At 50.1% G+C, this 24,274-nt stretch overlaps 1 protein-coding gene across 1 annotated transcript; it reads right to left on the bottom strand.

Moving 5' to 3' along the window:
- Positions 1 to 599: 599 nt before the first annotated feature.
- On the bottom strand, positions 600 to 23,238 carry ARHGAP30 (Rho GTPase activating protein 30). Its single transcript, XM_030824092.1, has 12 exons — positions 23,067 to 23,238; positions 13,217 to 13,319; positions 10,009 to 10,153; positions 8,337 to 8,419; positions 7,895 to 8,002; positions 6,821 to 6,948; positions 6,188 to 6,359; positions 6,002 to 6,105; positions 5,848 to 5,925; positions 4,928 to 5,329; positions 3,080 to 3,345; positions 600 to 2,990 (listed from the first exon to the last, which is right to left on the bottom strand). The coding sequence occupies exons 1-12, from the start codon at positions 23,161 to 23,163 to the stop codon at positions 1,374 to 1,376; spliced, it is 3,303 nt and encodes a 1,100-aa protein (XP_030679952.1). The 5' UTR covers positions 23,164 to 23,238; the 3' UTR covers positions 600 to 1,373.
- Between the last annotated feature and the right edge of the window lie 1,036 nt (positions 23,239 to 24,274).

Here is a 24,274-nt window from a genome sequence, read left to right as displayed (position 1 = left end):
GGGCATGCATAGAATTGGGTATGTTCCTTGTTATTCGCGTCAGCAGTCACTTACCCAAAGACCCCAAAGCTTCTAGTGTTCTAAAGGCTCAAACCTTCTGTGACAGGAATCTTGATTCCCATTCTTCTCAATCAAGACCTACCCTGAATGGATTTGGAGTAGTGTGGTATAATGGGAAGAATTCAAGCTTGGGGCCAGGCAGATCCAGGTTTCAAACCCATCTCTGCCACTTCTTACCTCTGAGACCTTTGGCAAACATTTTGACTTAATTGAGCCTTAGTTTCCTCATCTATAAACTGGAGATACTAGCACCAACCTTCCAGAATTATGTGGATTAAATAAAATCAAGGACATAGATTTTATGAGCACAGGATACTTAGTCCAGTTCCTGGCACATAATGAGCATTATGTAAATATAAGTTTCTCTTCCTTATTTCCTGACCACCATGAACCTAGCTCTAGTTTCTAGCCACTAGTCTCCATGACAACAACTGAGGAAGAGCACCCAAACGACAAGAAGAAAAAGAATGTTTTGCCAAATATGTGAAGATATAATACCTATCACCAAAGACTTTAATAAGAATAATGAAAATCCACACTATGTGTTAAAATACAGCTTTTATTCTGAGACATTGACCTTCACTAGAGTGGGACCTATGGCCCCAGCCTGGCTGGAAAAGCAGTCCCAGGGCCTGAGTGACACCATTTCCCTTTCCTGAAACAGGAAGAAGTTATTCTAAAGGAAAAAGGAGAGCCCAGAGAGATCTGTACAGGACCTCTCTTGCACATGGTGACTGGAGGCAGAGGGTGGGGAGCTGGAGAGGAGTCTAGTCCCTCCAACAAATACTGAGGGCTTCAAAGAGCTCTTCCTGGACGTTTCTCTTAATCTGGATTTAAAAGGGACAGGAGATATCTAAGGGTCCAAGAACAGAACAGGAATGGGCAACCCTAGAAGTGTTTGTGTGTGGAAGGCCCTAACCTGGTCCTGTCCTCCCTGTCTCTACCTTTGGCTTTCATGAAGAGAGATTCACAGCTCAGAGGAAGGGAGGAATTTCTCCAGTCTTCACTTTAACAAACTGTTTTAAGTTTTCTGCCTACTTTGTGCTCCCTTTGGCCAATGACCCACTCCCTGGGGACAAGATCTTGTTGACTTTCTTGGGAATCTCCTAAGAGATAAGTGCTTTGTGTCTGAGACAAGTTCAGGTAAACCAACCAAGGCAGTGCCTCCCACAGTCAAAGAGAGAAGCTGGAGGGCCAAAGCCTATAGAGTTGGGCCACTACAGCTGCTCATGCTGCAGAAGAGACAGCTAGTCAGGAACCCCGAAGATTCAAGATAACTTACTGGTCCCCTTTGCCCAGGGCTGTGGTCCTAATCACAGTCCCTCACCTTTCCCAGGGTTAGCCTGTGTTTCAAATGCATACGATCTGCGCTGAGAGGACAACAGGGGGTCAGGAACCTGGGGTTCTCTAGGGGGCAGACTAAGACGACTCCGGGATCCAGACGCTTCTGCACCTTCAGATGGGAGCTCCAGGCAGCTAAGGGGCCGAGGAGAATGGGCAGAGATCATGCTACAAGGGGAGGTTCTGGGGATGAGGCAGTAATCCCCACCCTCAGTACAGGTCTGGGTTCGCCGAACTCCTTGAGCCTCAGTCCTTTGGCGGTCCCGGGCTAGGGCCACAGCAGCATCAAAGGAAAGACTACCCCCATTTCTCCAAGAGGATCGAGAAGCTCGGGACCCCCAAGCCCTTTCTCCAGGAGTCCCATCAAGCCGGCCAGGCCTCGGGCTTGGATTTGCAGGTGCCACATGAATCTTGCTACACATTGCACTGGGCATCTTGGCAAACTGTGGCTTGGGGGGCACCACAGGCACAGAGCGGACCTGTTGGACCTGAACTAGAGTGGAAGCTAGACGCATGCCAACGCCACCCAAGCCAAGGGAACAGGGGCATAGACAGCCGTCTGGACCGGGCTGCCCCTCAGGCTCCATCTCCTCTGGCTGGGGTGGCTGTGGGGCTACCTCTTCCATCTCAGAAGAGTGAGGATTGCCCTCTTTGGCACAGTCAACCTCCAGGGACTCTACACCTGAACCTTCAGAGAGGGTGTCCTCTTCTAAATAGTCCCCTCCAGCCCTCTGGTCTCCCTCAGCCTCTCCATCCCCACTCTCCCGTTCCTTGCTGACCTCCCCTGCTCCTCCTTCAGTTGCTGCTTCTGGGCTTCTGCTGTCTTCACCATCTCCTTGGTCTTTTCTTGCTTCATGGTACCCCTTCTCCTTCTGTCCTTTGTCCTCATCCTCTCTGACTCCCTCGGCCTCTTGTTTGTGTACAACTTCCCATTTCTCCTCAGCAACTTGATCTTCCTGGGCCCCTTGCTCTAGGTCCCTTCCAGCTTCTACCTGGGCTTCCTCTCTTTGTTCGGCCTCTTTCTCAATTTCTTTTTCCTTCTCGTCTGTATACTCCTCTCCTCCTGGTTCCTCCACACCTTTAGCCTCCATACTGTCAGCCTTCTTCTGACCTTTGGACTTCTCTTCCTTGGCCTCTGTCTCTTCCCTACTCCCTTCTCTCAATCTGACTTTTGTCTCTTGGCTTCCCCCAGCCTCCCCTCTATCCTCACTGGCCTTTCCAGCCTCCACCTTAGTCTCTGGACTTCCCTCTGCCACTTCCCTGATGTCTAGCCTGCCTCCAGGCTCAGCCTGCTTGTCCTTGCCAACTTCCCAGCATGCCTGCTCTTCCCCAGCCTGTCCCAGAGCCTGCCTTCCACATCCTGCTGCCTCTCCCTCCAGACTCCCTGAACTCTCCCAGATTGGGGGTTTAGGTCCCAGAAGGGGACTTAGGTCATCATAGGCACTCAGGAAAAGTTCCTCCCCATTTTCCTCCTCAACTTCAGGCCCGGGGCCAGCAGAGTCCAGGGAACAGCAGCTGGGGGCCAAGACAAACTGTGCCTCATCCAGAGACAGGTCATCCAGGGGTGGCTCCACAGAGAACTCCTCCACCTGCAGGCACAGCATTGTGACTCAGGACCAGGAGGCCGTGTCCACCCTTGACTCCATGCCACCCCCAAACCCAACACGGCTCTCCTTACCTGAGGCCCAACTCCCAGGAGCTCCTCCGGGTAGCCCATCCCAGGGTCGTCCTCCCCAGGGGAGAAGGCTGCTTCTGCTGCTTCTGCCTGGGCCACCTCCCCATCCTCTGCCCCCACCCACTCAGGTTCTGAGCTGCTTGAGTCCTCTAGGAAGGAGAAGGAGTCCTGCACCTCCTGGGACAGGGAGTCCTCCAGGGCAGGAGCCAAGTCGTCTGGGCCTGAGTCTGCCAGGGGACTTGAGGCTGGACTTGCTTCCAACTTTTCATCTGTTGGGGGAGAAGTAGTCCCAGGAATACAAAGGTCAAGCCCTGACCCTTTTCAGTGTGAGTCCTCCTAGCATTGATATAGCAGGGGCCCAGCACTCCCAGCATTGCTACTCTGCATGACTGATCCTTTCAGACCAGTGTCCCTAGTTATTGGCTTGCTACCTTAATTGAGACCCTACCAGGTGCCAAGCACTGTGCTATACGTTTTACAATGCATTGTCATTTTTTCCTCCAAGCTGTTATGTGAGGTATTGTCCTCATTTTACATATGAGGAAACTGAGGCTCAGAGATTAAGCAGTACAGCCAAAACTTGAACCCAAGTCTACTTTATAGCCCATGTTCTTACCCACTATCCTATCCTGCCTCAGGACTTCTCATGAGTGACACTTCAGGAACTGGAGTCAGAGCAAGGATCAGATCCTAGCTCTGCTACTTCTGCCTAAATCAATTGCAAATTGATTAACCTAAGTCTCAGTTTCCACTGCTGTAACATAAAGCTAACAATACCTATGTCATAAGATTATAAGAAAATGAAACAAGCTAATTCCTGCAATCACAGCACTTGGACTTTTTTTTTTTTTTTTTGAGACAGAGTCTTACTATGTCTCCCAGGCTGGAGTGCAGTGGCGCAATCTCAGCTCACTGCAACCTCCACCTCCTGGGTTCAACCAATTCTCCTGCCTCAGCCTCCTGAGTCTCTGGGATTACAGGCATGCCTCACCACACACGCCTGGCTAATTTTTTTTGTACTTTTTTAGTAGAGACCGGGTTTCACCATGTTGACCAGGCTGGTCTCGAACTCCTGACCTCCAGTGATCCACCCTCCTCAGCCTCCCAAAGTGTTGGAATTGCAGGTGTGAGCCACCATGCGTGGCCTAGCACTCGGTACTTAATAAACTCTTTTTTTTTTTTTTTTTTTTTTAAATTTGAGACAGAGTTTTGCTCTTGTCACCCAGGCTGGAGTGCAGTGGCGTGATCTCGGCTCACTGCAGCCTCTGCCTCCTGGGTTCAAGCGATTCTCCTGCCTCAGCCTCCCAAGGAGCTGGGACCACAGGCACCTGCCACCACACCTGGCCAATTTTTTGTATTTTTAGTAGAGTTGGGGTTTCCCCATGTTGGGCAGGCTGGTCTTGAACTCCTGACCTCAGGTGATCCGCCCGCCTAGGCCTCCCAAAGTGCTGGGATTATAGGCATGAGCCACAGCGCCCGGCCGGTACTTAATAAACTCTTCATAAATGTTAGCTGATAGTATTGATGTTACTATTATTATTACCCATCCATCTATTATATATTCCCACATTTGTCCTTAGTAATCCCTGCTGTATGTTTCTGACACAGGCCCCTATTCTTGGGTACATCAATGTTCTGAAGGCTGCTAGAGATCTCTCCATAGATTTCACATAGCCTCATAATATTACTGGATTTCCTTAATCGTGAATCTAGGGAGGCAGCTGAAGGTAACCACCCCAAAGCCCAAGGGCTGAGGCCTCTGCCCTTCCTAGGGTGGATCTTCCAGCATCAGAGCTTCAGCCTAGAGTTCTAATCCCCTTTCCCAGTCTTGGTCAATCAATGGGTCCTCACCTGGGGGGCCAGGGCCAAGGCCAGGGCCAGGGCCAGGGCCAGAGGCAGGGCTTGGCCGGTGCTGTAGAGCAGGGCACTCAAGGCCACGGGTGAGTCTGGCCAAGGAAATGTTAGAGATGATGTTCGGGGGCACATTGAGGATAGAGGTGATGTGTAGCGGGAGGTTGACATTGTAGGGGTCTGAGATGTGGACACCAGCACAGCGCTCTGCACGGCTGCTGCCCCCAGCCCGGATGGCTGACCGCCCAGCTCGTGGTGTGCCTGGTTCAGAGTTTGTGCCACCCAATGCTTCTGCTTCAGGCTCCTGTTCACCCTCTGCTGCCTCTATAGAATTGTTCTCCAAGCTCTCAGGCAGCAATGGGCTTGGCCGGGGGCTACTGGGCCCCACCAGCCCCTCTGGCTCTGTGGAGGAAAAAGAGGGCCAGGTAGGCAATGGCCTAAGCTCCAAGGGGCCTAGACATCTCAAGAAGGCTCTGGAGAATGCTCTCTGCTTTCTCAGGCCTGAAAGCAACGACAGCCTGGAAGGCACTAGGCCCAGCTTCTTTTGATCACTACTGCAAACTTTTCACCCAGCCAGTAGGTCAAAGATCACCTCACCTTCACATACCTAGGGAACTCCCTTCTTTCCCTGCAGATACAGTCACTGGCAGTCACTGGCCGTCACCACCACCACCACCACCACCACCACGCCCATGCTGTCCCTTCCCACATGAACACTCATCAACAAACTCATAGATTAGACAGTGAGCTCACCGTAGCATTCAGCTACGTTTACAATGTAGCTGGTATATAATAGGCACTCATTAAATATTTTTTGAAATCATTGAACACAGTTGGCTGCACGTACACATGCACACACAAGCCCATGCTGGTCACGTAGCACACACACATACACATGCAGAAATGCACCTCATACTCACCATCACTGGCCCCAGCTGCAGCACTCAGTGAGTCCATGCTTTTGGCTGGCCTCAGTGTCCCCTTGTTGGATTTATCCTCTGTAAGACAGGGATGTGGGTAGAGCCAGGGCCTTGTGCACTCTCAGCAGAGCTCCCCCCATCTCCCCAGACTTACCCCTGTCCTCAGCCCCCCGTGGAAGTTTACGCTTAGTCTCATGGCCAGAGCGACCTAAATTGAAGATAGACCTCCACTTCCTGACCTTCAAAGACCCCTTCCTCCTACAAAGAATGGAGGGGCATAATTGGAGGTTGGAACATGATGGTCAGTGTAGGGGAGGAAGGCCCAGGAAGGAGGCCTTACTTGTGCTCTGCAATCTCAATGATGGTATGGTAGGGCCGCATCTGTGGGGGTCCATCGCCAGCCTGCAGGATGCTAGGCAGGTGATAAGGCAGGGGCCTGGGCATAAGGTCCTCGGGGCTGCCTGATGCCCGGGTCCCTGGAAGTGATCGCCATCCACTCTCCACCTCACCACCTGGGAAAAGGAAAGGAATTGGCCAGCCAGGAACAGAGCCAAGAGAGGGCCCTCAGGCACCCAATCCTTCATCACCCCTCGCCAACTACCAGGTTAGGGATACATTCAGAAGCCCCTAAAGACAGTGCCTCCATGTCCATCACCTCAAAAGAGTGCCCTCATGGACAAAGAAGGCTGGGAGATCCCAGGACGTTGGCCTGGTGGGCTGGGGGTGGGTATGAGCCATCACTAGCCTTGGGAGCCAGGATGGTGACTCAGAGATCAAGCCATGCCCTGGACTGACAGCAGAAGAGGTCTTCTCAAGTCCTGACTGCACAATTATCTCCCCAGGGTTCTCTCCATGTAGCCACTACCAACATCCCTGTATGAGACTCAGCTGAACTAGGTGATCTTCAAGGCTCTCTGTAACTGACTTGACTCCCCAAACAGTGGGATATGTGGAGGGCAGGAAGGACACTGACCAGAGAGGGCAGCACCCCCAAAGAGCTGGTCCACGTGTGTCAGGATGAACTCCACGACGATGGATTGTACTCGCACCTCCATGAAGGCTGCTGTCCCATTGAAGCCTGAGGCCTCTATGTCCTTAGACCTGTGGAGATGTGGAGTTATTCTCCCCCTCAGCCCCACCAAACTTCCTAATCCAGATTCTCCCTGAAAATACCTTATTCTCTCTCTCGAATGACCTTAACCCCATCTCTACCTCTTAAATTGTATGCATAATTCTTCCAATTCTCAGATGCCACTTGAAGACTTCCAGGAAGGAAGCCTTCTTGGACACCCTCCTCAGGATTAATCTCTATTTCCTTTGCACACCAGGGTGTCTAGTTTATAATGATTTTATAATGAATTACAGGACTTCTCATAGTCTATCTTGGACCACAGTGAGTGATATGCACAGTGAGTGCAGCCAACAGACCGCAAGACGTTTTGCTCAACAAACATTTGGCATGAGGCCGGGCACAGTGGCTCACACCTGTAATCCTGGCACTTGCACAGGGAGGAGGTGGGTGGATCACCTGAGGTCAGGAGTTCAAGATCAGCCTGACCAACATGGTGAAACCCCTTCTCTCTACTAAAAATACAAAAATTAGCCAGGCATGGTGGCTCATGCCTGTAATCCCAGCTACTCAGGAGGCTGAGGCACGAGAATCACTTGAACCCAGGAAGCGGAGTTTGCAGTGAGTTGAGATCGCGCCGCTGCTCTCCAGCCTGGGCGACAGAGCAAGACTGTGTCTCAAAAACAAACAAAAAAATTGACATGGAACTATTATGTTCCAGTCCCTGAGCTCAGTGACACACTGTAGGAAAACACAAAAGTCCTGCCTTTTAGGGACTTTATTTGATCGCAGAGAAGGGACTAAAATGGATGGGGCCCATCCAACCCAACATGATCTTGAACCTTCTTTTCTCACTGGGCTTCGTGAGCCCCTCACCCTTCTCCAGTGTACCCACACAGTCACACCTCATCCTGGGAGCAGCCTCCCAGAGGCCAGTGTCTCACAGGATCCCCATACACTGCTCACACAGGCACCTACCTCAGCAGGTTGGGAGCCCACACGATGGCCAGGTTGCGAGCATGCATGTTGGTCTGGGCACTGAATGAGGCCATGTGCACCAAGTGCCTCATGAGGAACTCCAGGGTCCTGCAGAAAGCGGGGACAGGGATCACACAGGGAATGCCCAGGGCAGGCATTAGGGCTGGGACCTGGGAGCCAGTAGGACCCAGTTAAGGGTCCTGCAGAAAGCGGGGACAGGGATCACACAGGGAATGCCCAGGGCAGGCATTAGGGCTGGGACCTGGGAGCCAGTAGGACCCAGTTAAGGGTCCTGCAGAAAGCGGGGACAGGGATCACACAGGGAATGCCCAGGGCAGGCATTAGGGCTGGGACCTGGGAGCCAGTAGGACCCAGTTAAGGCTCCAGGCAGCGAGTTAATGAGTTGTCTCAGGTTGCTGGGCAGATATGGAGTGCCACATACCTGTAGTTTGGGACAGGGAGTTCTCGAAGCACCTCTAGGATCTTGACCAAGCGCTCAGGTTCCAATTGCACTCCTACAGCCTCCTGATTGAGAAGAGTGCAAGAAGCAGAAATCAGTGACCCAGCAATGCCCCTGCTTACTCCCCAGAGCTCCTAACCAAGTTCTCAGGAACAATGTGCACTGGACTCTGTTGCTACCCTATCCTACATCATCTGCGGTGCACTGACTTGGTAGAGAGAGCTCAGAATTTGGGGTCCACAAAGATGGCAGCTGAATTTTGGTTATGCCACTTAATAGCTTTTGTGAACTTGGCAACTCACTGCCTTACCGTCCATCCGTAGAGCTCTGGTACTGGGATACTTCAGTGGTGCCACCCTGTGGGTGCCCCAGGGACCACAGAGTTGTTTCAGTGTGTCCAGGAGAGCTGTCCCCCACCCCACCCTAGTCGGTGTGGACTGAGCAGTGTGCTGCTAGGATTTAGGGTCTCTCAGTGCTGTTGTACTCAAGAAAGTGCAACTTATTTTTAAAGTGTTACTCAATTCAAAATAGCATATTTTTCATGTGTTTTCACATTTAAAAGATGTTCAGGCTGGGCACAGTGGCTACATCTGTAACCCCAGCACTTTGGAAGCTGAGTTGGGAGGATTTCTTAAGCTTAGGAGCTTGAGACCAGCCTGGGCAACACAGCAAGACCTTGTCTCTACTAAAAATTTAAAAAATCAGCCAGGCATGGTGGTGCACGCCTGTAGTCCCATCTACTCAGGAGGCTGAGGTAGGGGGATCACTTGAGCCTGGGAGATTGAGGTTGCAGTGAGCTGTGATCACACCACTGCACTCCAGCCTGGGTGACCAAAGGAGATCCTGTCTCAAAAAACAAAAAACAGGCTGGGCGCAGGGGCTCATGCCTGTAATCCCAACAGTTTGGGAGGCTGAGGTGGGTGAATCACTTGATGTCAGGGATTCAAGACCAGCCTGACCAACATGGTGAAACCCTGTCTCTACCAAAAATACAAAAAATTAGCCAGGCATTGTGGCGGGCTCTCCAGCTACTCAGGAGGCTGAGGCAGGAGAATCACTTGAACCTGGGAGGCGGAGGTTGCAGTGAGCCGAGATTGCACCACTATAGTCCAGCCTGGGCAACAGAGTGAGATTCCATCTTAAAATATAAAAATAAAATAAATAAAATAAAATAAAATAAATAAAATATAATATAATAAATAAAATAAAATAAAATAAAATAATCCAAAGATGTTCAACACATAATTAGAGTGAATGGAGAGGCATCCTTGAAAAAAATTTTACTTCTAAAAAGTATTCTCATTCTCTTAAGTGTAGGGAAGCTCTGGTCTACGCACTTTCCAAGGCCCTTCCAGCTACAACAATCTGACCTCTACCTCCCCAAGTCTCACCGCTGTGCTGTGTGCAATCTGCAGGCCTTAGGAGAAAGAAGGACATAGCAGAGGGAGAGTGAAGAGAAAAAGGATGGGGGAGGACAAAGGTAGTAGGGGCTAGGAGATTTGGGGAGAAGGGGTCTTTTCCCCAGTAAGTTTTTCTGTGGTCTCTGTCATTCAGGATCGCTAGGACTCTGGCTGGTATGTGGCACACCTGGGATGTCAAAACCAGACTGTCCACCCCTGAACCCTGTCTTCCACCCCTCCGCCTCTCAACTCACGGCAAACTTGTCATAGAGCCGGTAAGTGAGCAGGGGATCCGGCAGTTCTCTGAAATAGGCCTTGCACAGGGAGGAGACGCAGTGAATGTCTTGGAGGTAAACATCCCGACGCAGGTCTGGCTTCCGCTCTGACTCAAATTCCTGCCTGGGGAGGCGCAATGTGGTCAGGAGTGGTAGGGGTTGGGGTGATGTGGGAAGAGGTGGGTCCCTATAGAGATGGGTCCCGGCATGGTCATGGGTCAACATGTGTGGGACTTGGAAGGAGAATGTTGGGACACGTACACATATAAGCCAGTAAGTATAAGGTATTGCATATGTTGACATGTAGATGTGAATGTGAGGATGGGTACATGTACAGGTAAGTGGATCTATGCATGAACAGGGTTATGTTAGAGATGTAGCTGTAGATATGTGTAGCAATACAAGGATATGTAACAGTCAGTAGGGTATGGTCCTAAATCTGTGCCACTGGGTACATGTAAAAATGGATGGGTATAACTCTTAGAAAGAAACGCAAGTGTAAATCTTTATGTCCTAGGATTAGGCAACAGTTTCTTAGATATGATACTAAAAGCACAAGCAAACAAAAAAATGGATACATTGAACATCAAAATTAAAAACATTTGTAGCCAAAAGTCACCATTAAAAAAGTGAAGACAACCCACAAAATGGGAGTAATATTTGCAAACAATATATCTGATTGAGGGTCTAGTATTCCAAACATATAAAGAACTCTTATAATTCAATGACTAGAAAGACAAATAAGCTATTTTTTTTTTTTTTGAAACAGAGTCTCACTCTGTCGCCCAGACTGGCGTGCAGTGGCACTATCTCTGCTCACTGCAGCCTCTGCCTCCCAGGTTCAAGCGATTCTCCTGCCTCAGCCTCCTGAGTAGCTGGGACTACAGGTGCCCACCACCATGCCCGGCTAAACAAGTAAGCCAAATTTTTAAACAGGCAAAGTCAGCACCATAGGAAAGGGGGAAAAAATGGGCAAAGGTTTGAATAAACATTGTTATTGCTCCAAAGAAGATATGCAAGTAGACAATAAGCACAGGAAAAGATGTTCAACATCATTACCTATTACAGAAATGCAAATATAGGCCAGGGGAGGTGGCTCATGCCTGTAATCCCCACTACTCAGAAGGCTGAGGTAGGAGGATCACTTGAGCCTAGGAGGTAGAGGCTGCAGTGAGCCATGACCATGCCACTGCACTCTAGCTTGGGTGACAGAGTGAGACCCAGTCTCAAAAAAAGAAAAGAAAAAGAACAAAAGTAACTCAAATATAAATCACGTTGAAATATCAGTTTACATTTACAGGGATGGCTATAATAAAAAAGGTAGGCCGGGTGCAGTGGCTCATGCCTGTAATCCCAACACATTGGGAGGCCGAGCCAGGTGGATCACCTGAGGTCTGGAGTTCGAGACCAGCCTGACCAACATGGTGAAACCCTGTCTCTACTAAAAATACAAAACTGTGGGCTGGGCATGGTGGCTCACACCTGTAATCTCAGCACTTCAGGAGGCCAAGACAGGCAGATCACCTGAGGTCAAGAGTTCAAGACCAGTCTGACCAACATGGAGAAACCCCGTCTCTACTAAAAATACAAAATTAGCCAGGCATGGTGGTGCTCGCCTGTAATCCCAGCTACTCAGGAGGCTGAGGCAGGAGATCGCTTGAACCCGAAAGGTGGAGGTTGTGGTGAGCCAAGATTGCGCCATTTCACTCCAGCCTGGGCAACAAGAGTGAAACTCCATCTCAAAAAAAAAAAAAAAAAAACGGGCATGGTGACATGTGCCTGTAATCCCAGCTACTCGGGAGGCTGAGGCAGGAGAATTGCTTGAACCTAGGAGGCAGAGGCTGCAGTGAGCTGAGATCACGCCACTGCACTACAGCCTGGGCAGCAGAGCAAGACTCCATCCCAAAAAATAAATAAATAAGTAAGTAAATACATAGGCCAGGGAGTGGTGGCTCATGCCTGTAATCCCAACACTTTGAGAGGCTAAGGCAGGCAGATCACTTGAGGTCAGGAGTTCAAGAGCAGCCTGGCTAACATAGTGAAACCCTGCCTCTACTAAAGATGCAAAAAAATTAGCTGGGTCTGGTGGTGCATGCCTGTTGTCCCAGCTACTCAGGAGAGTGAGGCAGGAGAATCACTTGAACCCAGGAGGCAGAGGCTGCAGTCAGCCAAGATCGTGACACTGCACTCCAGCCTGGGCAACAGAGGGAGACTCCGTCTCAAAAAAAAAAATTGAAAAAAAAATATTAAGACCAGCCTGGCCAACATAGTGAAACCCCATTTCTACTAAAAACACAAAAATTAGCCAGGCATGATGGTGTGCATCTGTAGTCCCAGCTACTCAGGAGGCTGAGGCAGGAGAATCACTTGAACCCAGGAGGCAGAGGTTGCAATGAGCCAAGATTGTGCCACTGCACTCCAGCCTGGGCAACAGAGTGAGACTCTATCTCAAAAAAAAAAAAAAAGAAATGTCCTGGAATTAGATTGTGATGATTATTGTACTTCGCCACTATCTGAAGTAAATGTGAATAGTATGTGAATACACTAAAAACAACGGAATTATACATTTTTAAATGGTGAATTTTTTGATATGTAAATTTTATCTAAGTTTTTTGTCTTTTGTTTTGAAACGGAGTCTCACTCTGTCACCCAGGCTAGAGTGCAGTGGTGCAATCTTGACTCACTGTAACCTCTCCTCCTGGGTTGGAGCAATTCTCCTGCCTCAGCCTCCCGAGTAGCTGGGATTACAGGTGTGCGCCACCACACCTAGCTAATTTTTGTATTTTTAGTAGAGATAGGGTTTCACCACATTGGCCAGGCTGGTTTTGAACTTCTGACCTCAGGTGATCCACACACTTCAGCCTCCCAGAATGCTGAGATTATAGGCGTGAGCCACCGCGCCTGGCCTAAATTTTTTTTTTTTTTTTTTTTTAAGCCAGGTGTGTGTGTGGGAATGGTGTATGTGAGAGTGGAGTTTGTGTGTGTGTGTGCTAAGTTGGGGGAGGGACCATGGTCTCCACCTTCCCTGAGGAGTTGTTAGAGCACCTCCCTAGGACCTTATCTAGTATCTACTGTGTTTCCTTCTCCCCACTGCCTCTCCCCATCTCTGCTGTCCTCAGCAACTCTTAATGTGACCTTCTGGCTCCCTGGCCTCCTGGTCAGAGCCCTCCCACACTGTTTGACTCACCGAAGCTTCTGGATGTTGGAGGAGACCCCTGAGAGGCGGTAGATCCCATCCACCACTCCATACTCCTCCACAAATTCTGCACAGCTCTTTAGCACCTGGGGCACTGGGGACACAGACGGGGCAGAGACACAGAAATCAGAGGATCTGGGTGGTCAGAGACTGCACTGGGTTTGAGAAATGGAATTTCTCAGAGAAGGGAATTTGGGGAGACCACGAGCAAAGCTCATGGAATAAAAACTTGTCAGAAAGATTCTTACAGATCATCAGTTTCAACCTATCAACCCCTCTACAGTATCTCTGCTTAGTGGGTCCTAAAGGTCCTGGGAGCTCACTGCCTCTCCAAACTACCCAATCAGCTCTTTGTTAGAAAGTTCTGCCTTTGTTAAAGTGAAATTTGTCAGGCTGGGTGCAGTGGCTCACCCCTGTAAGCCAGCACCTTGGGAGGCCAAGGAGGGTGAATTGCTTGAGCCCAGGAGTTCAAGACCAGACTGAGTAACATGCTGAAACTCTGTCTCTACAAAAAATGCAAACACAAATGGGGTGTGGTGGTGCATGCCTGTAGTTTCAGCTACTCAGGAGGCTGAGATGGGAGGATCACCTGAGCCCAGGAGGCAAGGGCTGCAGGAAGCCGCACTCTGGCCTGCTGGGTGACAGAGTGAGACCCTGTCTCAAAAAAAGAAAGAGAGAGAGAGAGAGAGGAGAGAGAGAGAGAAAAAGAAATTTGTCTCTCTTGGGCCAGGTGCGATGTCTCATGCCTGTAATCCCAACACTTTGGGAGGCTGAGGTGGGTGAATCACCTGAGGTCAGGAGTTTGAGACCAGCCTGACCAACATGGTGAAACCCCATCTCTACTAAAAACTACAAAAACTACCTAGGCATGGTGGCACATGCCTGTAATCCTAGCTACTTGGAAGGCTGAGGCAGGAGAATCACTTGAACCGAGAGGTGGAGGTTTCAGTGAGCTGAGATCACGCCACTGCACTCTAATCTGGGTAACAAGAGCGAAACTCCATCTCAAAAAAAAAAAAAAAAAAAGAAAAGAAAGAAACTTGTCTGTAATTACTGGTTATTTTTAAAGGGGCAACAATCTGGTTGGTAGGGGAGGCAGAGTCAAGCACTTTTTTTTTTGTTTTGTTTTTTTGAGACGGAGTCTCACTCTGTTGCCCAGGCTGGAGTGCAGTGGCACGATCTTTGCTTACTGCAACCTCCGCCTCCCAGGTTCAAGCGATTCTCCTGCCTCAGCCTCTCGAGTTGGAATTACAGAATTACAGACGCCCGCCACTATGTCCAGCTAATTTTTTTGTATTTTTAGTAGAGACGGGGTTTCACCATGTTGGCCAGGCTGGTCTTGAACTCCTGACCTCATATTTCGCCCGCCTGAGCCTCCCAAAGCGCTGGGATTACAGGCGTGAGCCACCGAGCCTGGCCAAGGACTTATCCTAAAAGTGCATTTACTTAACACTCTACATAAGGTGAAGGAACATTAGTTGTCCCAAACCAAATGGAACAGGACTGTTGGGGATTATTTTGAAGCACACCCTCTGGTAAGAAAGCTCATGGCTATTAGTTCTTTGTTGTTGTTAGGTTCTGTTTGTTTGTTTTTTTGTTTTTTTGAGATGGAGTCTCACTCTGTTTCCCAGACTGGAGTGCAGTGGCACAATCTTGGCTCACTGCAACCTCCACCTCCCGGGTTCAAGCAATTTTCCTGCCTCAGCCTCCCAAGTAGCTGGAATTACAGACACGCGCCACCACACCCAGCTAATTTTTGTATTTTTAGTAGAGATGGGGTTTCACCATGTTGGCCAGGCTGGTCTCGTACTCCTGACCTCAGGTGAGCCTCCCAAAGTGCTGGGATTACAGGCCTGAGCCACCGCGCCTGACCTGCTTTATATATGTTCTATCATTTAATCTTAAAAATTAGATATTCTGAATGACAGACCTTTGGCAATCAAATACAAGAATATCTGAAAAAAAAAACTTTAAAAATTAGATATTCTAGTCCCCATTTTACAGATAAGAAAACTGAGGGTCAAAGAAGTACCGAGTGCCCAAGAAGTACCGAGTGCCCAGCAGCACCCAGCTAGAGCCAGGACTCAAATCAAGGGTGCAAAAACCTGTACTATCTTTCCCAACCCTGGGCCCCCTCCTGTTACTAGACTGTAAGCTTTTTAAGGACAAAATCTAAGTGTGATCCATCTTGGTATTCCTTATATTATCTGACATAGTGTCTCATACATGATAGTTCCTCAAAAACGGCCAGCCGCGGTGGCTCACGCCTGTAATCCCAGCACTTTGGGAGGCCAAAGCAGGTGGATCATCTGAGGTCAGGAGTTCGAGACCAGCCTGGCCAACATGGTGAAACCCCCTCTCTACTAAAAATACAAAAATTAGCCCGGCGTGGCAGTGCACGCCTATAATTCCAGCTACTTGGGAGGCTGAGGCAGGAGAATTGCTTGAACCCAGGAGGTGGAGGTTGCAGTGAGCCAAGATTGTGCCACTGTACTCCAGCTTTAATGACAGAGCAAGACTCAGTCTTTAAAAACAACAACAAAAAACCATGTATTGAAACCCATCTCCACAAGGTCACGTAGTTATCTTTCCAAAGCACTTCCCTACTTTAGATCCTTTGCCTCGCATACACCCTACTCTGCCCCACGTTAATCCCCATTGCTTACCTTACAAATACAAAATAAAATATAAACTCCCCAACCTGGTATATAAGACCCTTCACAAACCAGGTCCAGACACCATTTCAGCCATAGCTCCAAACAATTCCTTGACAAATCCTATGATGCAGCCCTTTGCTAGTCCATTAACAAGCCTTGGTACCATCACTCATATTATTCCCTTGCCTGGAATTACCCTCCCTCTGACTCTGCCTGGTGAACTTCTATTCATTCCTTAAAACACATCTTAGGCCAGGTGCAGTAGCTCACACCTGTAATCCCAGCACTTTGGTAGGCTGAGGTGGGCAGATCACTTGAGGTTTAGAGTTTGAGACCAGCCTGGCCAACATGGCAAAACTCCGTCTCTACTAAAAATACAAAAATTAGCCTGGTGTGGTGGCATGCGTCTGTAGTCCCAGCTACTTGGGTGGCTGAGGAAGGAGAATTGCTTGAACCTGAGAGGTAGTTGTTGCAGTGAGCTGAGATTGCACCACTGCACTCCAGCCTGGGGGACAGAGTGAGACTCCATCTCAAAAAAAAAAAAAAAAACGCACATCTTAAACACAACCTCCAATTCCAAACCTTTTTCTTATATCTATATTATAATTCACTACAGTCTTTGTTCTTTTTTTTTTTGAGACGGAGTTTCGCTCTTGTTACCCAGGCTGGAGTGCAGTGGCACGATCTCGGCTCACCACAACCTCCGCCTCCCAGGTTCAAGCGATTCTCCTGCCTCAGCCTCCCTAGTAGCTGGGATTACAGGTATGTGCCACCATGCCCGGCTAATTTTGTATTTTTTTTTTTTTTTTGAGACGGAGTCTTGCTCTGTCTCCCAGCCTGGAGTGCAGTGGCGCGATCTCAGCTCACTGCAGGCTCTGCCTCCCCGGTTCACGACATTCTCCTGCCTCAGCCTGCCAAGCAGCTGGGACCATAGGCGCCCGCCACCACGCCCGGCTAATTTTTTGTATTTTTAGTAGAGACGGGGTTTCACCGTGTTAGCCAGGATGGTCTCGATCTCCTGACTTTGTGATCCGCCTGCCTCAGCCTCCCAAATTACTGGGATTACAGGCTTGAGCCACTGCGCCCGGCCCAATTTTGTATTTTTAGTAGAGATGGGGTTTCCCCACGTTGGTCAGGCTGTCTTGAACTCCCGACCACAGGTGATCTGCCCACCTCAGCCTCCCAAAGTGCTGGGATTACAGGCATGAGCCACTGCGCCTGGCCATTCATGTTTGTATTATAGCACTTCTTGCAGTTTGTTATGATTAGTTTATTTTGTATTTATACCTCCTGACATATAATAACATCCTCCCAGCATCTGGCACAATGTTGAAACAGAGCAAGTGCTCAATGAATGTTTGTGAAATGACTCAGTGAATTAATCAATTATGAGAATCAATAACATCCCTTGGAGATTTAACAGAGAATATTGCCAATGACAGAATATTGGGTCCTATTAACTAGGACTCATCAGAGAAATTCGTCTCATATATCAGTGTCAGAAAAAGCTGTGTTTGGCATGGCAGCTCATGCCTGTAACCCCAACAGTTTGGGAGGTCAAGGCAGGTGGATCACTTGAGGTCAGGAGTTCAAGACCAGCCTGGGTAACATAGCAAGACCTCATCTCTACAAAAAATAAAAAATTAGCAGGGCGTGGTGGCTCACACCTGTAGTCTCAGCTACTCAGGAGGCTAAAGCAGGAGATTGCTTGAGCCCAGGAGTTTGAGGCTGCAGTGAGTGATTATGGCACCATTGCACACCAGCCTTGGCAACAGAGTAAGAAAGGAAAGGAAAGGAAAGAAAGAAAGAAAGAAAGAAGGAGAGAGAAGGAAGGAAGGGAGGAAGGAAGGAAGGAAGGAAAGAAAGAGAAAGAAAGAAGAGGAAGGAGAGGAAGAAGAGGAAGGAGAGGAAGAAGAGGAAGGAGAGAAAAGAAAAGAGAGAGGAAGGGAGGGAGGGAAGGAAGAGAAAAGGAAAGGAAGGGGAGGGGAGGGAATGGGAGGGAAGGGGAAGGGGAAGGGGAAGGGAAGGGGGGGAAAGGGAAGGGAAGGGGAGGGGAGGGGAGGGGAGGGGAGGGGGAAAAAGCTGTGGTTCTCCTAAACCATCTAACTTTTTTTCCTTATGGGCCCATGAGTCTTGCACTTGATTATGTTTATTTATTTATTTATTTTGAGTTGGGGTGCCTTCAAGCAGTTCTGGTGCCTCAGCCTCCTGAGTAGCCAGGACTACAGGTGCACCCCACCATGCCCTGCTAATTTTTGTGTTTTTTAGCAGGGATGGGGTCTCACCATGTTGGCCAGGCTGGTCTCGAACTCCTGACCACAAGTGATCTGCCCTCTTCAGCCTCCCAAAGTGCTGGGATTACAGGCGTAAGCCACCGGGCCTGGCCTGTGTTTACCTCTTTAACCACTAGGAAGCTCAGAGCCCACCTCTAAGAACCATATAGAACCATGTAATATGCATTTCTGGGTGCTGATCTTTCTCTTCCTCTTGGTTTTCCTTCAACCCAATTCCTTCAATCATTTATTCTAATTTTTTGTAAAGCTTTAGGTTTTGAAAGTCATTCCAAGCTCTTTGTTGAATAAAGTATGACAGAAATATGGAATGAAGAAAATAATCAATAAATTCATCAACCCCAATCTTTCCTTTTTCTTTTTTCTTTTTTTTTTTCTTCAGACAGAGTTTCACTCTTGTTGCCCAGGCTGGAGAGTGCAATGGCACGATCTTGGTTCACTGCAACCTCCGCCTCCCGGATTCAAGAGATTCTCCTGCCTCAGCCTCCCAAGTAGCTGGGATTACAGGCACCGACCATTCTGCCCGGCTAATATTTATATTTCTAGTAGAGACAGAGTTTCTCCATGTTGGTCAGGCTGGTCTCAAACTCCCGACTTCAGGTGATCCGCCCACCTCGGCTTCCCAAAGTGTTGGGATTACAGGCGTGAGCCACTGCACCCAGCCCCTTATTTATTTATTTATTTATTTATTTATTTATTTATTTATTTATCTGAGACAGAGTCTCACTTTGTTGCCCAGGCTGGAGTGCAGTGGTGCAGTCTTGGCTCACTGCAGCCTCAGCCTCACAAGTAACCGGGACTACAGGCGCACACCACCATGCCCAGCTAATTTTTGTATTTTTAGTAGAGATGGAATCTCACCATGTTGGCCAGGCTGGCCTCGAACTCCTGACCTCAAGTGATCCACCCGCCTTGGCCTCCCAAAGTGCTGGGATTACAGGCGTGAGCCACCATGCCCAGCCAACCACAATCTTTCAACTCTCCTCATACAACCTGGCTTCCAGACCCTTCATTCTCCTGCATACCACAGCCAGGAGTTGGGTAGGATTAGGGAAGCATCTAGTGTGCAAAATTTAAGGAAGCACTTATTTTCAGGGCCATGCAGATGCCAGCCATGCCCATGCACGGTCTTGAGTACCTCCTTGAGAATGAGGCACCTAGGGGCCTGGCGTGGTGGCTCACGCCTGTAATCCCAGCACTTTGGGAGGCCCAGGCGAGTGGATCACCTGAGCTCAGGAGTTCAAGACTAGCCTGGCCAACATGGCAAAACCCCGTCTCCACTAAAAAGTACAAAAATTAGCCAGGCGTGGTGGTGTGTGCTTATAGTCCCAGCTACTCGGGAGGCTGAGGCAGGGAGAATTGCTTGAACCCTGGAGGTCGAGGTTGCAGTGAGCCAAGATGGTTGTGCTGCACTCCAGCCTGGGTGACAGAGCAAGACTGCATCTCAAAAAAAAAAAAAAAAAAAGGCACCTAGGGCAATTTTACGACACTGAAAGTGAGTGCTTCCTTAAATTTTGCACCCTAGTCATGTCTCTTGCTTCGTCTTAGTCTCAGTCCTACAGTTCACCATCCATCCTTTCAGTACCTACTCCCATTTTCTAGGATCCCACTGACCTCAGGTTCCCAGCATTGAACGCAGAGATAGGGCAGGCCCCACCTTGTTTGAGCTGCTGCTGTACTCTCGGGTGCCTAATGCTAAGCCAACTCTTTTGACTCATAAATAGTCTGCTGTCACCTAAACCACCAGGTTTTTGTCACATGAGCAGCATCCAAACCAGGTCTTCTCTATCCTATCCTTCTCTGCTGATTTTGAACCTCCAGAGTCCTTTAAAGAGGACACTCAAAAGCCTAAGGAGTCACAGCCATAGAAGAACTGGGTCAAGGAGATGGGGGAAGAGACAATAGGGCCACAGAGATGGGGGAGTTAGGGAGATAGAGATCAGAGAGATGAGGTCAGAGATAAAAGCTACAGACAGGATTGGAGGGATGAAGTCAAAGGGATGGAGACATCGAGGAAATGAGGGTAGGGTCAGGGAGGAAGGCCCAAAGCTTAGGGACCTGAGAATTAGAAACCTGAACAGGGCCGGGCGCGGTGGCTCACGCTTGTAATCCCAGCACTTTGGGAGGCCGAGGCGGGCGGATCACGAGGTCAGGAGATCGAGACCATAGTGAAACCCCGTCTCTACTAAAAATACAAAAAAATTAGCCGGGCGTGGTGGCGGGCGCCTGTAGTCCCAGCTACTCGGAGAGGCTGAGGCAGGAGAATGGCGTGAACCCGGGAGGCGGAGCTTGCAGTGAGCCGAGATCGGGCCACTGCACTCCAGCCTGGGTGACAGAGTGAGACTCCGTCTCAAAAAAAAAAAAAAAAAAAAAAAGAAACCTGAACAATCACTTTGGGAGGCCGAGGCGGGCGGATCACGAGGTCAGGAGATCAAGACCACGGTGAAACCCCGTCTCTACTAAAAATACAAAAAATTAGCCGGGCGTGGTGGTGGGTGCCTGTAGTCCCAGCTACTCGGAGAGGCTGAGGCAGGAGAATGGCCGTGAACCCGGGAGGCGGAGCTAGCAGTGAGCCGAGATTGTGCCACTGCACTCCAGCCTGGGCAACAGAGCGAGACTCCATCTCAAAAAAAAAAAAGAAACCTGAACAATCGGCCAGGTGTGGTGGCTCACGCCTGTAATCCCAGCACTTTGGGAGGCCAAGGCAGGCGGATCATGAGGTCAGTGTTCGAGACCAGCCTGGCCAACATGGTGAAACCCTGTCTCTACTAAAAATACAAAAATTAGCTGGGTGTGGTGGTGCCTGCCTGTAATCTCGGCTACTCTGGAGGCTGAGGCAGGAGAATTGATTGAACCTGGGAGGCGGAGGTTGCAGTGAGCTGAGATCACGCCACTACACTCCAGCCTGGGACAGAGCAAGACTCCGTCTCAAAAAAGAAAGAAAGAAAGAAATCTGAACAATCTATCAAAGATTAGGAAAAGAAACACTTTAGTACATACAGGGTTTAGGGAAGGAAGAGACCCATGTGGGGGCAAAGAGCTGGAGAGAGGGCTGAGATGGAGCAAGGTTGTGAGGATGGGGGAGACCAGCATGATCAGGGAGAATAAATTAACCAAAAACACAGATCTGTCTGCTTTCATTTTTTTGTGGATGTTGGATTAAAGAGAGGAACCATCACCAGCCTCTCTCTGTCCTTCCTTCCACTTTCCACCTCTCTGTACCAGGAAGACCTGAGGTATAGGGAAGGAGCCACCACTGCTACTCTGGTGCCCAAGATCGACCCACCTTTGGGTTCAGGTGAGGTTCTGGTCTCCTGCTCTGGGATTCACCTAGGATCAGGATTCAGCAATCAGATGTCTGTCCCCTCTAGAGAGCATGCCCCTTCCCTTCTAGGAATGCAGGAAGAGGCCGGGAGGGTTATAGGAGCAGGTTCTGGGCCGGCTGTGGGTTCAGTGTTTCAAGATAGGGTTGGTTGGTGGACCACAGGAAAGGGCAGTACCAGGAAAGGCTGAACTGAGGGTTTGCATTGAGCTGGGAGGAGAACATCATCCCCAATTAAATCTCATGGTCCTTGGCTAAGAATCATAGCTCTTGAGAGGAGTCCCTTAGAAAGGAGTAAGCCCTGCACTGATAGCTGTGCCACCTCCACTCTGCCCAGTGAGAAGAGGAAGGCTCAAATAAGCTCGCTTCAGCTATTTAACACTCTTCCTTGGGGTCTAGGCTTTCCCTTAACCAAGGGCAATGGGGATAGGGGTCGTCTCACGGGAGGAGAAAAGGGGAAGGAGGTGTCTGGGGACGCAGGGGCGGGGCTAAGAGCAGGAAATGATCTGGGAACCACCATCACCCTCCCTCCACTGCAAGCACCACAGCCCAGAGCAGAGGAGGGGACAAAGAGGAAATGACAGATTGGGGTGGGGTGGAATGGGGTGGAGTGGGGAAAGAATTATGCCCTTCTCTAGGAGGAGCTTGAAGTGCCAAAAACAAGCTGGGCTGGGCAGCCAGGATACCTGGGTTCAATTTCAAATGGAATCAAGAAATGATTTTGAGTGGCTGCTCCATGCCAGGCCCCGTTGTGAAACTGATATTGTCCCTGGTCCTTCTGGCTTCAAAGCCCACTTTAAGGTAACCCAGGGAGGGAGCTGGGTCAGCTCCACAGACAGCTCCACAGACAGCTCCACACCCACCCGCCTTTGCACCCTCCACCTCCAGCTTCAAGCCAAGCCTCACGCCCTCTCTTTCATTCCTCCCCATTTCAGCAGCTTCTCCCCTTGCCCCCCACTTTGAACCTGTTTCTCTTTTGCACAGGGAGAACAAGAGAATCACAAAGACTGGGGGCAGAGGGTGTTTCCAGCCCCACATCCTCCCCTGCGGCCCAGCAAGGCTGCAGTGGGAACAGAGCCCATGACCTTGTCCTTGGGTGTTCTCCAGCCAGGAAACCACCCGCCTCAAGGGCCATCTTGAGACCCTTCTGGGGCCATTTCCCTGTCTCCTTTCATTCAGACCTAAGGATAATCATTTCCCCTTCAGCCACTCCTCTCCTGACCCTGTCGCTTCACCCTCCCTCCCTTGTTCCCAGTCACCTGCCCGCTGTTTCATCCACTCCTCCTCGGTTTCCAGTCTCTCCATCCTCCCCCTCACTGCTACCTGGGTGCTCACATTCTCATCCCCTCAGCCACCCCATCCCCAGAAAGTTACACAAGGGAGCCGCCCTGCCTTCTTCACTGAGCCACATTTCCTGCCTTGCCCACTTACAGTTCTCTTGAATGGTGACCCCAGGCCACTGCCCCTTCCCCAGGAGCACCGGAAACTGCTTCTGCCCTTCAGGCTGGATCGGGCTGCGGATGCCCAGTGCCTCCCCACCCACCCTGCAGAAGCTGAGCCAGCCTCCTTACCCTCCTGGCCTGAGTGCTGCAGGTGCTCCTGCAAGTCGCACCCAAAAACCCGCTCCTTCGCGCCGCCCTTCTTCTTTCCTTTCTGCCGAGACTTCATGGCCAGAGCCCCAGGGCACTGGCCTGGTCACCTCTATCCCCCAAGACCTCTGCCCTACCAGTCCCCCATGGGATCCCAGCCAGCTGCTGGGCTTGGCCCTGCCCCAGGGGGGCAGGGCTCCCAATTGGGGGTGGAGGGTGGCCTGGGCAACGGGCAGCAGCTCCTGCCCCTGGGGCCCCGGCCACACGGAAGTGGCTGTTGAAGAGGAAGCTACCAGGACCCTGGCAAGAAATTGTGTCCTGTGTCTCGTGGCCCAGCCTGGCACTCGCCCTCCTCGCCCCGCTCAGCTTTAGGGGGCAGGAAGCAGTGCAGCTCCTTAACCCACTTCCTGTTAGAGCATCTTTGCAACCACAGGGCCTAGGGTGGGGGAGGTAGCTGACATTCACATCCTCACCCATTGCTTGGACTTCGTTCATTGGTCGGGGAGGTGATGTCAGAGCCCTGGGGTGGGGTGATGGTGTCTGGGGTGTGAGCAGGTGACCAACTCCCTTAGAGACCAGAATTCTTGGGTCCAAGGTAGAGACCTGGGGCTTGCCTGGGAGCAAGTTGACACGGGGCTGTGAAAAGCACACTCACAAGGGAGGATGCCTGGGTTCTGCCTCTAATGGATCTAGCACCTCAGTCAAATCACATTACTTCACTGAGCCTCAGTTTCCACACCTAGGAAAATGAAGGGAGCAGACTAGAGGACCTCTAAGAGTCTGTAAAACTCATTTAACTTGAGTTTCAGTTTCTTTACCTGTAAAAAAGGGTACACTGCTGCCTATTTCACATAGCTGTTGTTAAGTCTCCAGTACAATAAGGAATTCAGGCTGGGCGCAGTGGCTCACGCCTGTAATCCCAGCAGTTTGGGAGGCTGAGGTGGGTGAATCACCTGAGGTCAAGAGTTCAAGACCAGCTTGGCCAACATGGTGAAACCCTGTCTCTACTAAAAATACAAAAACTAACTGAGCATGGTGGCGGGCGCCTGTAATCCCAGCTACTCGGGAGGCTGAGGTGAGAGAATCGCTTGAACCTGGGAGTCGGAGTTTGCAATGAGCCTAGGTAGTGCCACTGCACTCCAGCCTGGGCGACAAAGCGAGACTTCATCTCAAAAAAAAAAAAAAAAAAA

The sequence above is a fragment of the Nomascus leucogenys genome, chromosome 12 (assembly GCF_006542625.1).
Source record: "Nomascus leucogenys isolate Asia chromosome 12, Asia_NLE_v1, whole genome shotgun sequence".
Classification (NCBI taxonomy): domain Eukaryota; kingdom Metazoa; phylum Chordata; class Mammalia; order Primates; family Hylobatidae; genus Nomascus; species Nomascus leucogenys.
Note: the sequence above shows the minus strand (reverse complement) of the source record. Positions and strands in the feature narration are given on the sequence as shown.